The 20,451-nt window shown below is 44.7% G+C and overlaps 1 protein-coding gene across 1 annotated transcript in view; it reads left to right on the forward strand.

Moving 5' to 3' along the window:
* The first annotated feature begins 1,533 nt into the window (after positions 1–1,533).
* E2F7 (E2F transcription factor 7) overlaps positions 1,534–20,451 on the forward strand; it is a 30,017-nt gene continuing 11,099 nt past the window's right edge. The window contains exons 1-7 of the mRNA XM_074984016.1: positions 1,534–1,701; positions 2,358–2,450; positions 9,191–9,469; positions 11,608–11,776; positions 15,132–15,419; positions 16,262–16,420; positions 19,542–19,679. Coding sequence (XP_074840117.1) covers positions 2,358–2,450; positions 9,191–9,469; positions 11,608–11,776; positions 15,132–15,419; positions 16,262–16,420; positions 19,542–19,679 — 1,126 coding nt within the window. The 5' untranslated portion in view covers positions 1,534–1,701. The remainder of the gene's footprint in view (positions 1,702–2,357; positions 2,451–9,190; positions 9,470–11,607; positions 11,777–15,131; positions 15,420–16,261; positions 16,421–19,541; positions 19,680–20,451) is intronic.

The raw sequence follows: 20,451 nt of genomic DNA on the forward strand, positions 1-20,451 counted from the left end.
TAAACACACAGTTATCGTATGCAGTTACCTGGCCTTTTTTTAGAGAGTGGAGGCTTCTACACAATCTGGATCCAGTCCCTCACATACTCCAAGTTTGGGGGTGTTTGAAATCAAGCAGTTTGGGGTCCCCCCTGCCCCAAAACACTTAGAATCACAGGATGAGAAGGAATCACAACGGTCATCTTTTCTAACCTCTGCCAAGAGGCTGGATTTGATAAGACTAAAGCATCCAAATCAGATAGCTATCCTTTTGAAAACCTCCAGGTAAGGCGCTTCTATGATTTCCCTGGGAAATCTGTTCCACTGTCCTACTGTTCTTAGGCAGTTTTTCCTCACATTGAATCTAAATATGCAATGCCTTGTTTGACTCCTTGTCTCTTGTCCTTCCCTCCTTTGCAACACAAAACAGCCTTTCTCCATCTTTTTCATTACACCTTTTCAGGTATTCGAACACCACTGTCCTATACCATCTTTTCCCTTTTTTCTCTCTCTCTCTAATCTCATTTCCAAACTAAACCCATCCAGTTGTTTCACCGTTTGCTTGTGTTCCTTGTATTCCATCTCTTTGATCATCTTTGCTGCTTGCCTCTGGATCCTTTCTAGTTTCTCTACATCTTTTCCATACATTGGTGACCAATGACTCCAGATGAGGCCTAACCAGCACCAAATAAAGTGGTAGTGTCCCTTTATGTGACTTGCATGTGATGCCTCTTAACACAACCCAAAATTACATTTTTGGGGGCGGAGGAGTGTTTTGTTTGTTTTTTTCCCAGGGTATTGACTGCTGACTCCCACTGAGGCTGTGATCCACTTCAGCACCCAGACCTTTTCCCAGCTGCCAAACCAGTTATCCCCCTTTTGTATTCCTGCAGGCGGTTTCTCTTCCCTAAGTGCAGCACCTGACTTCTGCCTCTGTTGAATTATTGTGTGGGACCCACACAACTCCCCAACTTATGAAGATCCCTTCGAATTTTAAATCTATTCCCCCAAGGGCTACAGTAACCACCTCCCTGTGCTTTGTCTCCTCTGCAACCTTGCTCTCCTGGCACTCCGCCATGCCGTTGTGCAGCCGACTTGTGATAAGATCACCCGGTCACACTGGAACGGTTTTGCTTCCCAAGCCGCTTAGGCGGCTGCTGAGCTGGGGGGGAAGGGGCTGAAGCCGGGCCCTGCCTCCCAGCCCCGCACGATGGCAGCGGCAGGGCAGGGGGCGCGTCCCTAGCGACTTGCATTCCCGCGGCCGGGGCAGCGGCTGCACAATCCTGCAGAGCGGCTGCACCCCTCCCCCCTCCCAGCCCCATCTGCTCCCCGCCCGGCCGCCCCGCAGCATCCCAGGTACCGAGGTGGGCGGGGGCGAGGCGAGGAAGGAGGGAGCGCGAAGCCGCCGCCAGAGACAGAACGCGCCGACTCTAGCGCCAAGATCTCCGGCGTGCGGGCGGCGCCGCTGATTGGCGGGGCCCGCCGCGGGAGCACCCCCGCCCGCCGCGCCTGATTGGCCGGCTTGTAAAAATGTGTCGCAGGGCGCCAGAATAGAAGCTTTAGCGCCGAGTGGCACCTCCGGCCGGGCAGCGGCGGCGCGGCGCGGGGCGGCCCCGGGCGTCTCTCCTCGGCTGTCGCTGCCCCGATGCGCCCCCCCGCCTCACGGCTGCTGCGGAGTGTGCGGAGGGCGGCGCGGGAGCCGGGGAGGCCTGCGCCCCAGAGGTAAGCGCCGACGCGCCCTGGGGCGGGGGGCCGCTCCCCACCCCTCCATCCCCAGCCGCCTCCGTGCCTTGCCCCGCTTTCCCCCTGTCGCGCCGGGCAGGGGGCTGGAGGGTGGCGGCGCTGGGTCGATCCTCCAGCCGCGTCAGCAGGTACAAAACCCCCCCTTATGCCTGTGGACTGGAGGGGGGGTAATGCCGGGGGTAGCCAGACCAACCCCGCCTCGTGCCCCGCCAACCTGCTGCAGAGGGGCCCGCCGAGCTCTCCCCGCCGGCGGCTGGCCGGCCGCCCCGCTGCCCCGCTCATTCAAAGCCGCGTTTACTCTCTGGGCTCTTTGCGCCAAAACTAACTGCCCCGCAGGAGCCCCCGAGCGCGGCTGACTCAGTCGCCCCCGGCTCTCCCAGCGCTGCGCCCGCTCCCTCATCCGCCTTCCCTCCCCAGGCACAGCAGCAGGCTTGATTTTCACAGCACGTCTGCCCCAAAGGCTGAATCCCCGGCGCTGAGGCTGTGGGCTTGGGAGGGTCACAGGAGGCAGCTGCAGGTTCACCTTTTGGAGATGGGAGGGGAACTGTAGATTTGCCCTGGAAGTCTGGGTGGAGGGGTTTTTTTTTTTTATGAAATTATATGGAACTCAATTGGTGCAACTGTATAACTTACAGATGGAGGGAAGTTGCCTAACACTAAAAGACTTGATCAGCCCCAGAAACACAAGAATCGAGGTGGCAGATGAAGATGGGGAAAATGCTCAAAAGGCAAGTAAATCAGTGGTTTTCAATAAAATTTATGGTCAGTGTTGCAGCGCCAATAGGTGACTTGGAATTTTGTTGCAAACTGTTTTCTACCTTGAACTGCATTTGTCCAAGTGTATGGACTGTAGTAGGTTCTGAAAACGGTTTTGGCCCATTGCAGAAGTGTACTGGTGCTTGTTACAGCTGGATATAACTTACTGGTCTGTGGCTCTTTATGAATATAAAACTGTTATTTACAAAACAAAAAAGCAGTCCAGTAGCACTTTAAAGACTAACAAAATAATTTATTATGTGATAAGCTTTCCTGGGACAGACTGGAGTCTTTTCTGGTCTGGCTATGATCTGAAGAAGTGGGTCTGTCCCACGAAAGCTCACCACCTAATAAATTATTTTGTTAGTCTTTAAAGTGCTACTGGACTGCTTTTTTGTTTTGATAGTATATAGACTAGCACAGCTTTCTCTCTGTTCTTTACAGTGTCTAGTTTTCTCTGGCTTTAGAGGTAAGATCCAAGGTATTAAGTTTGCCCTCATAAACAGTAGGACTAAAATTTAACATTGTAATGGTCTTCCCTCTCCCTGCCATCTTAGCTGCCTTCTTTCCCAACTCAGTTGCTCCTGCTAGGTTCTCAAGTTAATAATTTCAGAGTAGGAAAGAGGACATCTGGGCTTTTAAATTTAATGAAAGGCCTTCCTCCCTTTTTCCCCCCCGCCCCCTCAAGGAGGTAGTCAGGAATTTAGTGAGGATTAATTAAAGAGGCTGTTAACAAGACCTTTGCCATCTGGGCAGAGGATTAAAAAAATATCCTATGTGTGAAGCCATATTGGGTAGTACACTGAGATACAGTCACATATGTTTAGGAAAGGAGGCAGAAAGCATAGGCTTAAATGAAGCAGTATAAGACCCAGCCAAAATAATTTTGAAATATGTATAAGATGAGTAATGAGGCAGATGCCCTCGAAAGGGTATATTTAAATGATGTACACCTGATTAAATAGAAAGTACATCTTCAGAGGCATTTCTGCAAGATTTCTACTGACTTACTAGATGTGATAGACCTAGAATGCATGTATGTACACTCAGAACTAGTTATGTGCATTAAAGCTTAAAATCTTTGGGTCTGCATCTTTTCAAAAAGCTTTCAGGATTACCAATACTGCTGTTTCTGTCCAGACTGATAGGACAGCTGCATCACTGCAGTGGGTAGCCTTTAAATAGACTGATTCAGTGTCTTAGCTGACAACTTAACTGCTTCACTTTGGCACTCTTAACTCTTGATGGAACATTCTATATTATATGCACAGAGCTAGCAGACTTCCTGTCTTTCAGAGATTTAGAAACTGACAGTGAGGTCTCATAATGAGACTTAATTTTACAAAGGAAACTCCAGTAAAACAAGTGTAAAATTGTACAATAGCCATCAAAATAACTGAAAAAAACAGGAATAATGCCTCAGTGTAACCACAGTGAATTCAGAAATTGCCAGTAGATCCCCAGTGGGTGAAGTTTAGTGGACATCTACCCAAATTTTCCACCTCCATGTTAAAAGTGAGCAATAGCTATATGCTACAGCAAGGGTCATCAGCCCCTGGCATTTGTGTCAAGAGTGGCACATGAGCCAATTTTCATCAGCATGCAAGGCAGGAGTTCAGCCCCACTCCTCCTCCCCCATGCAGCCGAAGCCATGCTGTTTGTGGACTAGCAAAAAGACCAGCTAATGCTACCAGCCACCACCTAAACTGTAAAGCTGTTCATTAATAAATTAAGGTATAGTGGTTGTAAGTAGGACTATTAGTGATTTTAAAAAGTATCATCAGCACTCGGACCCTACATAGAGATCAAAAGGTCAAATTTCAGCAGTCCCACTTGGAAAGGTTGCTGACCCCTGTTGTACAGTCTTCTTATGAACTAGTACACTAATGAAATACACAGCACTGTGAAACTTCTCCATCTTCTATTCCTTTGAAGATTTTTTTAAAATTCCTATTTATATAACCAAAATTGCTGTCAACCTGTCCCACGTTCCCCTTGCACTTTCAACGCACATTCTCTCCTTGAAGCAAGAGGCATCTCCAAATCTCTTCTTTTCCACTCTTTAGACATACTTTGCATGCCTATGGGTAACAGGGCAAATCTGGGATCTTAAGACCGCCCAAGCAGGATATGGGACTGGTAGAAAGAAGGAAGGGCTTTTAAGATAAGCTGGGACAGGAGAGGCAGTCAGTGGGATAAATATTTTTAAGGGTAATTAGAAGATACTGTTCTGCAGCTTTCACTATTACTTAGCACTGCTTAGTGTAATGTTTGTGTATGTAGTGAATGAATGGGAACTCGGTGGAATTACTTTCAAATTTGCTAGTCTTGAAGGCGTTATGGGATTGCATGTTATTTCAAATAACATGGTTGATCGTTGTAGGTATCTGCTTTTGTTATAACTCGGTTAGCACCAAGCATAATAGAGAAACAGCTTTGCATAAAAGTGTGCTTTTTCCCTTTTTAGATTATGCTGACTCCTTGCCAAATCTGAAATTGCAAGAACGTATCAAGTGAATTAACTGTACAATAAACCCTCGTTTTATGCGGCTTCATGTTGGGCGAAACTCACATTAATGCAAGTTTCACACAATGTGAAGCTGCTGGGCTGTCAGCCTGCCTAACTTCCCGCAGCTGTAGGCTGCCAGGCAGGCTAAGAGCCCCTTCCCCCTGCTTCCTAGAGTGGTACTAGGCACCTCTCTGGGAAGGTGGGGGAAGGCTTTTAACTCGCATAGCTGCCTGTCCCTGTGGGCAGCCAGGCAGGCTAAACCTCCCTGTCCCTGCTTCCCAGAGTGGCACCACTTGACAGCCATGCCAATTCACCCCTGTTTAAACCTCACACCATTCAAACCCCCCACCAACTCCCCCACCCCCATGGCCCTAGCTCACCACCCCTGTGCACCCCAGCTCACTGTCTCCGGGGGGGGGGGGGGCTCCAGCTACACAACTGGGGCTCCCCTCCAACCCCAATGCCCCAAGCCCCCTGCACCTCTGGGCCCCAACCCCATCTGACACCTTCAACCCGTCCTGGCCCCATCTACCCTCTCCCCCATGCAGCTGGCTCAGCACGTGCAGGGCTCCAAACACCCTACCCCACCCCCTGCAGCCCCAGATCACCCCACCCGTGCGTGGGGCTCCAGTAAGGTGACCTTATCTCCCTGTCCCAAATACAGCACAAGGAGCTGTGTGGGGTTGGCTCTTCTGCTGGCTGCACCAAGCCCCAGGGAAGCAGCAGCCACGGGCACTCACCACGCAAAGCCCCAGGAAAGCAGTAGCCTTGGGCAACACCTTCCCCACTCCTAGGGCCCTAACCCATCCCCCAAGCCCTCCTCGACTTACATGAAATTCAGGGTATGCGAGGGATTACTGTACTGAATGTGTATAGGAGGAAGCATCATGGTCCATATCTTAAACCATTTTTGTCAGACTGTATTAAGTTACAACTCTTATCTAAAATAAAAACTATCTTCCTTTGCATCCTTGTGGATAATCTATTTGGGCATTTTAATATTTTATGTAATCCTTCTGAATGTTCACAGCATAGTGTCTTTCCCTGCTCTTTGGATCACCAGCTTTCTATAAGGAAGAGTAGCATCTCACTAATTTTTTAACTTTTAAATCCATTTTCTGTATTCCAATTAAACGGAGTAAACTTGTGCCATGGTTTAAACAAAATTCCATGATTGTGTCATCTTAAATTATCTATAATTCTTGACTCACTGAGAATTGAACAGAGCAATAGTTTTAGGTAAAATTCGTACAAAAACATTTGTCTTTAGGGAGTTATAAAGCATGGGTGTCCAACCTTTTGGCTTGCCTGGGCCACATCGAGTGAAGATAGTCTTGGGCCGCGTACAAAATATATAATATAGTTAATGTGTATAAATAACATAATAATGTTAAAAGTTTACAATCTTGTGGGGCCGCATTACTAGCTGTCCAGGGCCGCATGCAGCCCGTGTGCCGCAGGTTGGACACGCCTGATGTAAAACATCAGAGAAGAGTTACTAAATGGTAATCAGAATAATTTAATGCCTGATATCTTGTGATTTCTCAGAGCTAAAAAAATTTTGATAGGACTTTTCCACTGACTGCTTTCTCCAAGTGCCACCAGTCAAAAATCAGTGGTCAGACCAGTGACAGAAAAATCCATTGGTACCCAGCAGGTTCAGTGAACAGATTAGATCAAGGGGTTCAAACTCCCAGCCTGTCCCTTCCCATGAAATAGTCTGAAAACGTTATTTAATCAGGCCTATGTGGCTGCTGGCCTGGGGAATGGTGGGGGAGAAATGAGCAGCAGTCAGGGATTCACCCTCACACACTGCTCCCAGCAGCACCCCGTCCCCCAGCATCCACATAGTCCCAGCTGCAGAGAGCATTGCTCGGTCTGGGAAGCCATGCTGGCTCTGCCATAATGTGAACCATATTGGGCAGGGAGATCCCTGAGCTCACACTCTTCTGCAGCCAGTGGGGCAGAGCCAGCTGGTTTCACTTTCACTTACTGAGGGTGGGAGATCCCAGTGCAAGAATGCAAGTGTTTATTGGCGGGAGGCAGCCCAGGCTGAGGACATGGGGATGTCAAGGTAAGGACTCCATTTCAGGACTCAAGGTGAGGACTCTGTTTTATATAGGATCCTGGTCCCTATGTGGGCTCCTTGACACAGGGGGAAGTTTCACTATCAACTTGTGTGTACTGTATTGCCAACCCCAAACATTCAAAGCTCATGAATCAGCTCCCTAACCCCCCCCCCCCCCCCCCCCCAAAAAAAAAAGAGAATGGCTTCTTGAAGTCATGGATAACAGTATACTTGGGCATCTGGCTTTTTTTTTTTTTTTGAGCCTCTGGTGTTTGAGGTCTTTTGCTAAACTTGGGGCCCATTTTCTAGCGTCTTTGTTATTTTAAAAAAAAAAAAAAAGACTGAGATTCCCTTCCAATACTATGCACCCGCAAACAAGCCTAATCTACTGAATCAGGGCAATCACAGTTGATAGCAGTGAGGGAGGCATCAGGTAGTGAAGTTCCCAGTTTCTGGCTTAATTCTAATAATGTGGCTGGGGCTTTCCAGCGGGGAGGAAAAGCCACAATCATCAGAGGGCTTGTGATCAAATCAGGGAAGTTGACATCATTGATATCTAGTCAGTTTCGCAAAATGAGTCAATACAAATTGAACCTCCAGTCTGGCACTCGCTCATCCAGCAACATCCCTAATCCAGAGTGGTTTTAGTTAGCTGGATGACCACTTATCATGGGTGTGGTCCCATAAAGTTTGCACACAGCCACCAGTCTGGGTTCTCAGTGTTCTATGCTGTTAATTAGATGTAATTGACCCCTAAATGCCAGGAAGCAGTGGAAGTGTTGAGTAGTGCTGCTAGGCCATACTGACCTCCTGTCATCTGGCAAATTCTCTCTTTTGACACCACTGAAGTCCAGAAGGTGCCAGACTAGAGAGGTTCAACCTGTAGTTTTACAGTGCACACTTATAGCTGTGATGGCTCTGCACACACCTCACCTCCTCTGGGCCACAGGGGTGTGGAGCTAGCTGCAGGAAGCCACTCTAGTCCCAGTGGACTGCTGGTGGTAACAGAGGAGGCCCCTGGTGGCTTTTAAAGTGCCTAAGGGTAGCAGCAGGAATATGTGGGGGACAATGCAGAGTGACCCCACCACCCCACCCTGGAGTCCTGCCAGAGGATAGATGCCCACTGGCCTGGATTTGCAGACTGGTACTGGCTGTATGGTAAATTGGGTTTGAGACCCCTGGGGTAGATCCATTGACTTTACTATGCTTGTTCTGTGACTCACTGGGAATACTCTGTTGTAGCAAAGATAAACTACATATGATTGACATATTTTTCTCGTTCTCTTTTTCCTGTTAAGCTAAGGGAGTGAGAAAGTATCTGTTGTTCAAAAGCAGCCTATTCTGGTGATTAAGTAGTGACACTGATGCCTACTTTAGTCAGTCTATCTAAGTTAGTTGGAAATTGGTCTGTAACGTAACTTTTGTGGTAGGATGAAAGCACAAAAATGAAGTCACTGCCTCAGTCCCGTATAAGAACATAGGTGAAAAATGAGCATCAGACCATGTAACTGAGAGCAAGGCAGGAATCCTGGTTCTTACCTATCTCTGAGAACAAATCATTACAGCAGCTTGCTTGACTATAGTTAGCACTTCTTTAGTTATGTGTTTTCATTGTTTTGAGCAGCAGAGGCTTTAGCTGACAATTTGCTTCTGGTCTGAGTAGCATGCAGTGGAATCCCAATAAAGGGCTTTCCATTATGGAGGTTCCGAAATAGAATGCTGTCGGTTTGTTTTTGTTTTTTTCTAAGTTCAGTGTAACTAGTGAACTATTAAAGCTTCAGTCCAAATTCAGCAGGAAGATGCACAGCCTTGAGGAATAAACTGGATTAATAATTTGGACCAGTTGGTTAACAGTGTGGCACAGATGGCTTATATGAAAAGGCAGAACATAGACATCTGACACACAACTTGTTTGAATGGCTTCATCTGAAGCAATTCATAGTGGTATCTTATCTGCACTGTACACTGACAGTGATGTATGGTGTACATTTTGCTTCATGGGATGTTAATAAGAGCAGTGCTAAATATAACCAAGGGATTGTCAGATCACGATGGCACCTCCATATGAACAATGGCACTGACTTGTGGACTGTGTTGCTTCTCTTCGGCCCTAAGCAATTCTCTCTTTTTAATAGGAAAACATATTTGATCAATCCAGAATGACCCCACAGACTCCCATGAAAAATGAACCAATTGATTTATCAAAGCAAAAGGGCTGCACCCCAGAAAGAAATCCAATTACACCTGTTAAGCTTGTTGACAGATCCCTGTCAGATCCATGGACCCCCACCGCTAACCTGAAGATGCTTATTAGTGCTGCTAGCCCTGACATGAGGGACAGGGAAAAGAAGAAAGAGCTCTTCAGACCAATTGAGAACAGTGAGCAGAATGGTGATTTTCCTGATCCTGTACAGGTAAGAAACTTAACCTAGTAAGCTTGAACATAACTAACGCATGCTATCTTCTATCTGCTCTATGCCAGCTATTAATGGCTCTTTTATTACTTGTTTAAATACACTATGTCATCTTCAGTCGTCTTCTGGTTGGCTCAGTCGTAACTTAGCTCTCAACAAGTAGTGTGTACAGAAATACACTGCATTTAAATTTAGTTGGCTTCATCTCCAAAAAGATAACTGAAACAATTGCTAGGTTTGGTAAAGCAGCATGACCTCGTGCACACAGGACTGGACTGTTCTACTGTTCCCAAGTTCTACTGTTAACCTGCTGGGTGACTTGGGCAAGTCTCTTCACCTCTGTGCATCAGTTTGCTCATCTGTAAAATGTGGGTAATAAACCACTCTCAGAGCTACTTCTGAAAAAGCAATATGCAAGTAACTTCATCATCAGGTATTTTAAAAAAGCAGTTATTGATTAGATAGTACAGCAAAGGTTGTTTAAAATGGAGTTTAATTCAGCTATTGTGTGCATGACTGCCCCAAATATTCTGAACCTTTTCAGTATGATACTTGGCGCAAGGTGCTGGACCAAATTTCAGCTTTTGTTTAAATTTATCTTCATGAACTAAGCCTTTTTTGTGGCAAATAGATTACAAAAACATGGGGTAAAAACTGTTCCTAAATGGTTCGAAAAGTGCAAAGGGCATTTATTCCCAAGCATAATGTACCCCAAGCAAGAGGGTACATTATTTCTGCTCCAACAAGATATAATTGAGATACTGCAAGTCTTAAGAGTAAAAAAAGTTCACAGGCAATTGACTTACCCAACTTCACTCTAACAAGAGAATCAATACTTTCAGAATTACTAGTCAAAGTAGAAGTTACAGTCAGTTTCGTTGATTCGGGGCTATTGTAACAAACATACTTTCTTATCTACACCTGGATTCTCCAGCTTTCAAGAATACTACGGGAGCCTATTCATTCTTTTCCATGGGATTTAATTTAGTTAACAGTCTGCCAAAATCCCAAGATTCTGAGAAAGCTACCTTTTATCCCCCCAGGACTAGGGTCAAATGCCTCTGCTATGTCTACACTTGACCGGAAGATCAACCTGCTCAGGGTCAATCTTCCAGGGTTCAATTTAGTGTGTCTGGTAGGTCAGTTTTGCACATCCATATCAGGGGTTGTCATCAATCCCTGTACTTCTTCGGAGACGTGAGGAATAAGGGAAGTCAATGGGAGAAACTTCAGCTTTCCTTTCTAGAAACTCCTAGAGCTTCTTCCTCAACTTTCTTCGTGAGTGCGGCCAGGTAAGTTGATTGCAGATACGTCGATTAGAGTGATGCAATTGCCATAGCTAGAATTGCATATCTTCAATCATCTTACTTTCCCTGATGCAGGCATAGTCTTGTAGGTCTTAAAGCCATATACACAAATAGAGGGATGGTGAGTTTCTGCACAGAGGTGTTTCAGGAGCCCTCTGATGGTTTGTAGATCTCTGTGGTCAGTGACATGTAAAGGTGTTTGCAGAATTCCTCCTGTTTATAGTCCAGAAGAGAGAACGTTACTTCCAAACTGGGTTTTACCATGTGCTGCTGGAGGGAACAGTTATACCTGTTGTGTTCTCCCATACCTGTTCACTGTGGGATGCCCTTGTAGTAGGTAGCCTATCGTGTCCGACAATGACGTCTTGAGCTTGCACAGGCTCGTTGGTTGTGAACTTGCATGTGGCTGAGGAGTCCAAGCTTTGAACGGCAGGGGCGTTCACAGTGGGGGCAAGGGAATTGTCCTGGCTCTGTTGGCGTGGCTGCTGCTGTTGCGTTCTTCCTCTCACGAGCATCAATGAGGCATATGCGTCGCTGCTCTTCAAAGTTGTCATACACATGTCGTATGAGAGCGTGCCAGCCTGTTCAGTCTTCTGCATGCTGCTTTCCTAATGATGGCCATTGGATCTGGATTTTAAATAAAACAAATTCATGAACCAAAGTGTGGTCAAGGGACTTAAATTCTAGCTGTATAAAGGCCTGTGGGCATATGTATTTTCTGATTAAATAATAGTCTGAGCTTAAATGTTAAAATCTGAAATATTTCCAGGTTTTCTATTATTGTGTCTGTTGAAGTTCTACAGAAAAGATCTAATGTTTATTTTTCACCAGTATGATTTGGTAGATGATGGTACAGTGGATGAATTTGAAAAGCAGAGACCCAGCAGAAAACAGAAGAGCTTAGGACTGTTATGCAAGAAGTTTCTAGCTCGTTACCCAAGTTACCCTTTGTCAGCAGAAAAATCTACCATATCTTTGGATGAAGTGGCTTCTAGTCTTGGTATGTATATCTGACATTAATGTTGCAAGAAAGGGACAACTTCAGTCTTAAGATATGTCTACTCTATAAATGCTCTTAATGTCAATCCCATGTAAAAGAAGTGACCTGTTTACAGAATACATTTGTCTCATTTTTGCAGGTGCTGATTGTTCCTTTCTAAGTAAATTAAGCAAGAGCTGCAGGTGCTCAATATTTAAGAAAATTGCTGCTGCTGTTGCTACGTTATTACATAACACTATCATTTAAAAAAAAAATCAGGTTGCAAATCATTCTGAGTAGTCCCATGATGAACTAATCCTGCTGCTAAATATGTATGCCTAGATTTTTAATTTCATGCTAATTGAACTCTGAGCAATAACCAGCCGAGTTTATAAAGAACAAATCAAGCAAAACAACTGAGCCAAATTTGTGGCGAGAACTACAGCCTGGTGCATGAGGGAAATCAGTAGGTTTTATGTCTTGATTTTAATAAATCATCTGATATGATTTCTTCCAGAATCTAAATAAGCAAATTGTCTTTGACATGAACAATGTCTTGCACACTGAAAACTGGCAGAAGGATTACAGAAAGGAAAATGATTAATGGCAATGTTTTGAATTGGGTAGAAGCATCTAGTAGAGTGATTAAAGGATCAATGTTTGGTTTGGTTGTCTTTAGCATCCTCCTTTAGTTATCTGCAAGTATTGGACGGCAAGTTGAATAAACTTGCAAGTCACACTTAACTGGGAACTGTTGTGAACCTCATCCAGGACAAAAAAAAATAATAAAAGGGACTCCGTAACACTATAGATAATAGAGATAGGAAATAGCAAAATAAGATTCAGCCTGACTAAATGCAAAGTGTTGCATCTGAGAAAAATGTCAGGTCACAAATTTATTTCACAGGAAACAGATAGGAAATTACATGAGAACTTGCAGACAATTCAATTCAAAGTTTATATATTGGAAAGGAGGATGGAAAGAGCATAGGCATGTGATTTCCTCCTATGTGGCTCTGTTGAGATGGCTCCTAAAGTATTGTGTTCCTTTTTGGGCACCTCAAAGATGTAGTGAAACAGAAGAGAATGCAAAAAAGATTAAAATAGATAAAGACTGATTTCTATGGTGGTAACTATTAAGTATTTTGAAAAAAAATGTTGTTTTAAGTACAGATTGAACCTCTAGTTTGGAACTTGACAGGTGCCGAATGAGAGAATTTGGTGCACCCCGGAGGTCAATATTGTCTAGCAGCATTACCAACACTTCTACTGCTTCCTGGCCTCTTTGAAGACATTTATGGCTAAATTACAACTAAACAGCACAGAACACTGAGAGCCAGGGCTGGTGGGTGGAAACAAACTTTATGGAACCATGAGAAACTTGGCCACACACATGATAGGTGGTTGTCTGGCTGACTAAAATCATGCCAGATGACGGGTGTTGCCAGATGAGAGAGTGCCGAATGAGAAAGGTTCAACTTATTTTAGAGTTATCCCAAGGTAGTATGACATCCAACTGCTCTGGCCTCCATGAAACTGAACACATGTAGTCCTTCATTTCTAACTAGAAATGAAATTACTTTTTCTTCCTTTTTAGAGGAATATTTCATTGGTGACTTTAAAACAAATGAGTTTTCTTAAAGGTCCTAGTAGGATTTGTGTCTTATTTAAAAATTATAGTTTGTTTTCTCCTTTGGGTTTCATTTTGTATACCAGTGCTGATCTTTGTGTAGCAAATAATAACTAAGATTTTGCCATCATTAGTTAAAGCTGTATTCACACAGTTCCTGACTATGAAAAATCCATTTGTGGGTCATAGCAGTCTACAGTGTTTCCCAGTCTTTGCTCAGGACCTATGGTAGCTGGGCAGCCTTCATTAATAGGGTCCCAAACAGTATTCCCTCTAATCTTTTCCCTCCGTGTGTGGAATTTTTTTTTTTAATTTGCACATTTGCACATGCCTCATTGCACTACCAACAGAAACATAAACCTAGCTGTAAACACACTCCTAATCAGTGAGTGAGTGGGATTTTTTTGAATTTCTCCTGAGCGTCTGCACAAGCACACAGCTTACAGGAAACAGTGGTTTATGGCTACATATTAAAACTGCATTTCTTTGCTGATCCTGTGAGAGAATACACACATGCAAAACTATCTCCATGTTCCCAGCATTAAATTAACTGAGGAATAGCTTCTCACTGTGATAGAAGTGCATTGGTCAAACTGACAGGCTTTAGCTTTGATGTATCTCTGTTTCCTCCATTCTTGCTTATCTGCAAATTCTTGTGAGTCTAATATCATTCCATCTCTCCTGATAAATTAGTCTTATTGTGAGGGATCTGGTCCTGTGTTCCTTATTCATCCAAACTTCCCAATGAAGTCCATAAGAATGTTAAAGGAATATTCAGAAATGCAGGTTCATACTGCAACTGGAGACTTAAATGTATCTCAGAAAATCACAGAATGCATAGATTCTCACTGATCTGCCAACTTAATCTTGTTTCTTCTGAGCAGCTTTAAGGTAGAATCTTTTGGGAGAACACTGAAGATTGGGGTGGGGTGACAGTATGTACTAAACATATGTATATTGCTCTTTCTTGGTTTGGGGCTCCTTTGTACATGTTTGTGGACAGCGTGAGGCCAGGAAAAATTGTACACATGATCCTGACAGTGAGCCATCATCTCCTTTCCCATCAACATACTACCAGTGTAACGGCTAGCCCTGGAATTCCATGCAGTGAATCATATAGAGGAGGGTGCATGGTGCTGGTGCTCAGAGGAACTGTTCTTGTAAAATGTGTCTGCGCATGGCTAGCACTTGGCATAGTAGTATCCCATGTTACTCGAGAATCTCCATGCACTTCATCTGTTATTATCTATATGTTGCAGGTGGGTAAACATACATACAAGGGCCCTGTCTATACTAGGGAAATTTTTCAAAACTTCCAACCATTATCAGTGCTTGTTCTGCTCCACTGCTGGTAGCACTTCTATGAGCTTTAAAGCTTTGTCATTTAGACCAGCTGTTAATGAGGTTCAGTGGCTGTTTAATCTCTGGCCAATGCCTACAGCCACCATTTTAAAGTCCTGCTCTTGGTCCCACTGAAGGCTATAGTCCCCGTTTTCTATTGCTTTACATCTTGTGAAGTATTTGACATTGCCTGTAGTTTACACAATACTACACAAGTGCAAGGCAGTGAAGAACCAGGCCCAGTGACTATATTCCCATTGATTTCTGTAGGTGCAAACTCTCTGTGACTTACCCAGGGAAGTGATGAAAGAGGGAACTTGCTGTGAGTAGACATGTTCAGTGCATGCCTATACAAAACGGGAAAAGCGGGAATGCTTTTAAGTCTGTCTTTCTTCCTTAAAACAGGAGTTGAGCGTAGGCGCATCTATGATATAGTGAATGTTCTGGAATCATTGCACCTCGTTAGCCGTGTGGCCAAGAATCAGTATTGTTGGCATGGACGACACAGCCTGAGTCAAACTTTGAAAAACCTTCAAGATATAGGAGAGCTCCAGAAGTATGAAGAACAGATGGCTTACTTCCAGCATAAAGAGCAGGACTATGATTATAAATTTGGAGAATGCAAGAAGGAGACCTTTCCGGATTCCCAGGACAGACAGTTACTTGAATTTTCAGAAGCAGATTGCCCCTCTGGTAAGCTGCCTAATGGCTGATATGTACAGATGCAGTCATAGTCTTCAACGTACAGTGTGGCTTTTTTCTTGTTTAACTAATTTTGTAATGTAAAACACACAATACTGTTTGTGAAAGGTGTTGAATTCAGCCCACTTTGGAGAGGGAGCTCCTCTCTTTATCCACTATACAGGTACAGCACAAATGATAGCAGTTCCACTCTTTGCCCTCACACTCAGTGGCCTGGCCTAGTTATATTAAACATTCTGTTCCAATGTCTGTGTATCTGTGACACTCTGAGTAAGTTTCCCAGACCTGAAGAAGAGCTCTGTGTAAGCTTAAAAGTTTGTTTCATCAACAGAAGTAGATCCAGTAAAAAAATCTGATCTCGCCCACCTTGTCTCCCTAGTTTCTATAACAGCCTTTTGTGAAGGACTTTTTTCAGTATGTTGGCTGTCTGTTTTTCTGTCTCTTCCCCCCCCCCCCCCCCCCGCCGCCCTCCCCGGTGGTAATAAAAGTGCTTTGTCCTTTTCTGTAGCTGAGAACTAGCTCCTCCACACTATTACTCAGGTCAAATGTTGGTATAAACTCCATGGTGTTGAAGTTATACTGGCTCAAAACTGATGTAATGGACCAAGGACTCAAACACAGACACTGCTACATTTAAAACCAATTCTTTACACTTTGAAGACTGCTGAAATGCTGTTGTCCGTCTGCCTTACATAATTATTTGAGGTCTATAAAAAGATTTCTCTGTTCTAACCAGGAAAGACTTTACCCTTCTTGTGTATAAGAAACCATCGTAATGCTTTCTTGTCTTAGATAGCATACGCTATGAGACTTGCATTTTGTTTGTAATGCAGCATCTGCGAACAGTAGAAAGGACAAGTCATTGCGGATTATGAGCCAAAAGTTTGTCATGCTGTTCCTTGTCTCCAAAACCAAGATAGTCACTCTTGACATAGCTGCAAAAATATTGATAGAAGAAAGCCAGGATGCAGCAGATCACAGCAAATTTAAAAGTAAGTATCACTGTTCAGAAATGGATTAATCATCCAGTCAGTAGGCAACATGGAGACACATTCAGGGTGACAGCTGAGGTTTTTTCTATTCTCAGACAGAACGGATAGAATCATCTTTGCTTCAGGCTACGTCTATGCTATGAAATAAAGTCAAATTTATTAAAGTCTACTTTGTAACACTGGGTTTTATAAAGTCAAAGTTGAGTTTCCACACCTGCCCAGAAAATCGACTTAGTGCATCCCCACTAAATTGACAAAGTTTGACTGTTGCTGCAGTGCATTGTGGGACTGTATTCCACAGTTTCCTCAGCCTGGTGGCATTCTGGGTTTTGTTGCTGGAGCTTTAGGGGGAAAATATTCCCCACAAGTGATTGTGGGTGTGTGATGCCATCTCCCTGGAATGCATTGCCCTCATTCCCCTCCAGAATGAAAACAAACAGTCCATCTTTCTGAAGTCTTTCCCTGATGAAATTGTTTGATTCTTCCGCATTGCACCCCCACCCCCACACCTCCAGCCAGTTCTGTCCCTTTTTAACCTGACTGTACCATGTCAAGAGGTCGCTCAACTACTTTTCCCAGGGTGAAAACATACCAAACAGGTGAGCTTCAGAAGCTGAAGCCCATGATGCCCAAGTGGAACAAACTGGCTCCATGCAACAGGAAAAGACATCATATTATTCTCCAGCAAAGATGGAAAAGTAGGAAATCCCAGGGGAAAAATACACCGAAACAGGTGGGCTTCAGAAAGTGAAGTACCCAAATGAGTTCTGAGAGGACCCAGTTGACTATACCATGTCAACAGGTGCTCAATTATTCTTCCCCCTGTGAAAATACACCCAGCTGACTGTACCATGTGGATGCCCAAGTGGAAAACAGGCTCCATGCAACTAGAGAAAGACTTGTATTATTCTCAAGGAAAGAAGGAAAAGTAGGGAATCCTGGGGGAAAGAAAACCAAGCAGGTGGTGGGCTTCAGAAGCTGAAGCACCCTTAGCAAATGGGTTCTGAGAGCACCCAGCTGCTTGTGCCATGTCTACAGGTCACTCAACTATTTTTCTCCTGGTGAAAACACACCAAACAGGTCACTGCTAGGAGCGTGGCTCCCTTGAGTCACATGCTGTGGGAAGGGAGAGTACTGGCGCGTGTTGCCTCTGAGGGCCCAGCTTCTGAAAATATCAATGGCTGGGGCCAGCTCACTCCTGGCACAAGTTGTGTTTGAGGGACCAGCCCCTGAAAAACTCAGCTGGCAGGCACCAGCTGTGTAACTGTTGACATGGTTTAATCAGTTGTATGCCTAGGTGTGGGGGGAGGGGCGGCCCTGAAAATCTCTGCTGCCCTTTGAGGGGCCAGCCCCTGCAAATATTTAATGTGGGGGGCCAACCCCCTGGCACTTGGTGAGCCCCAACCAGAAAATGTGAAGCGGAGAAAACTAGTTTCTTGCAGGGAAGAAGCCTTCACACCCTGCACAGGACAGAACATGTTGCTGTCTGGACGAATTGTCCTCGCTGCACAGCCAGCACATGGTGGGGTAGGGGCTAGCTACGTGGTGTGATGAGACAGGGACTAACTAGCCTGCCAGCCACACGGCGCCTGTGTTGGGGCGGTGGGAGGGCTTCACTGTACAAATGGAAAGTGCAGAAAAAAAGTTTCTCGGCTTCTTCTGCTAATCCTGTGCAGGGTGGAAGCCTTCACCCTGTGCAGGCCAGGACATGCCACTGTCTGCAAGTACAGTCCCCCAGCAGCCACATGGTGTGGTGGGGCAGGGACTGGCCTGCCAGAAGCATAGCACTTTGATGGCAACTAGCCTCGTGACGTGGTGGGGGCTAGCCCTCCAGCCATGTGGCATCTTGGGAGCGGGGATGGGGGGCTGCCCTGTACAAATGTGAAGCACAGAAAAGTTTCTCAGCTTCTCCTGCTAAACCCTGTTTAGGGACAAAGCCTTCCCCCGCAGAGGGCAGGACGGGCTGCTGTTTGCTGTGCTGCTGTCTGATCCCCACAGCCAAACCGCCACGTGGTGTGGTTATGGGGGGGCCCTTGCCCGCCAGCTGAAATGAGATCCCGGATCTCCTGGTGGCTCCATGCTGGGGCTGTCTTTTATGGCTAGATGTGATTGCCATGCTGGCCAGAAAGAAAATTAATTCAAATTTCTGGACTTCCTGTCTCCTACTTCCTGTACACCAGGAGAGCATTGGAGGTGAAAGCAGCCAAAATGGACCCATTCTGGGATACCTCTTGAGGCCGATAAACTCGATTTAAAGTAATGGTGTTTCCATGCTAGCATTAAGTCAACCATTTAAATTCATATTTGGGGTTACACTGCATTGGAGGGTTGAGGCGAGCAAGTCGACCTTAGCACCCCTTAAGATGGACCTAGTGGTCTTTGCAGCGAAGACAGTCACATTGTAAAATCAAACTAAGTGCCTTAAAATCTTCTTTATGCTTAGTGTGGACATAGTCTCAGGGTTTTTTAACTATATAACATGTAAAACATAACTTGTAATAGAGACCCATGCCCTGAATAGTCAGCTATGCGGGGGGAGAGAAGAATTGTTCATCAGCTTAATTTAGGTATTGTCATCTAGCAACATCAACATTCAGTTCTTTGGAGCTGTGGAATTATGTAAACAATGGATCGATGTGAGTTTTCTCCTGTGCTGCTGCTTTTAAGAACGGCTGAAATATTCTTCTCAGGCTGTTCTGCTCTTACTGGGAAATCATCCATTGGACAGAAGGAAGAGAGGATGCTTTTTCAAAGTGACTTGTGCATACACTGACATACTTCTTTTTAACCTATTCTCAAAATCTACCTTGTCATTATGGGAGAAATTCATTAGCATGTACAGCTGTGGTCCCCAAATATTTCCTATTTTGCCCCTTCCTTACCTATAGTGGAACTTGGCTGCAGCCCCTGGTAGCCAGAGACTGGGAATGGAGCTGTGGATGGGGCAAGGGCTGGGGGGGAACATGGGAGCTGTGGGGTGGAGGCTGGGGCCAAAGTTGTGGCTGAGAACAGATTGGGTCTGGGGTGATGCTCCCTTCCTACCTCATGGGGGGGCATGCCCCACAGTTTGGAGACAGGCATATTGACAGTATATTTCTTTACACTTTTGTTTACCTTTCAGCAAAGGTACGAAGACTGTATGATATTGCCAACGTTCTGACCAGCCTAGGGCTCATAAAGAAAGTACATGTCACAGAAGAAAGGGGTCGCAAACCAGCCTTCAAATGGATTGGGCCTGTGGAATTCAGTGAAAATAGTGGTAATTTGTGTAGCTTGGTGGTTGGGGGGCGGGGGGTTATCTATATGTTTTTTAGGTACCCTCTTCTTGGGTGACTTGATTTAAATCACTAAGTAGAAAGCCTCATTTTAAATCACCAGTTTTAATATTTCAGCTGTTTTCTAAAGAGAGGTACATTCTCGACCATAGAAATATGTTGAATTACAACTAAATAGAGCCTTTATATGAGATTTTTGTGCCTTTTTTGCTATCTGTGTAATTGTATACAAACAGTATACATTTTATTTATGCAATTATACATCTTCATATTGTCAGAGTCTTTATGAATTTTACATTTTTAGTATAATGGCGAATGATATATTGCTTCTTTGCTCGATCAGTTCTGCAGCCTGCAGCTCCAGAGCCACATGCAGCTCCTTAAGGACTTCTTTGTGGCTCCCAACACTAGAATTGCAAAGTGTAAAAAAAAAAAAAAAAAAAAAAAAGCCTCCTGATATTTTTGGATAAATGGTGAACGTGTAAAACCCAACAAAATGAACAGCTCGTATCTAATTAGCAAAGGATATGGGATCTTGAAATCTTGAATAACGACCCCTTTAATATGTGCAGTGCATTGTGGGATATGATGCTGTTACCTGTGTTTTGATTGTGTTGTTAATAAAGTCTTAATTTTGAAAAGGAAAAGGAAGCTTGTGGCATTCCAGCTGTGATGGGCAACACACATTTTAAAAAAGAAAACTGAAATTAAGCTTGAAGTAAAATAGGCATAACTGAATTGGTTTCGGAAGCAAAA

The sequence above is a fragment of the Carettochelys insculpta genome, chromosome 1, assembly GCF_033958435.1.
Source record: "Carettochelys insculpta isolate YL-2023 chromosome 1, ASM3395843v1, whole genome shotgun sequence".
Taxonomy (NCBI): Eukaryota; Metazoa; Chordata; order Testudines; family Carettochelyidae; genus Carettochelys; species Carettochelys insculpta.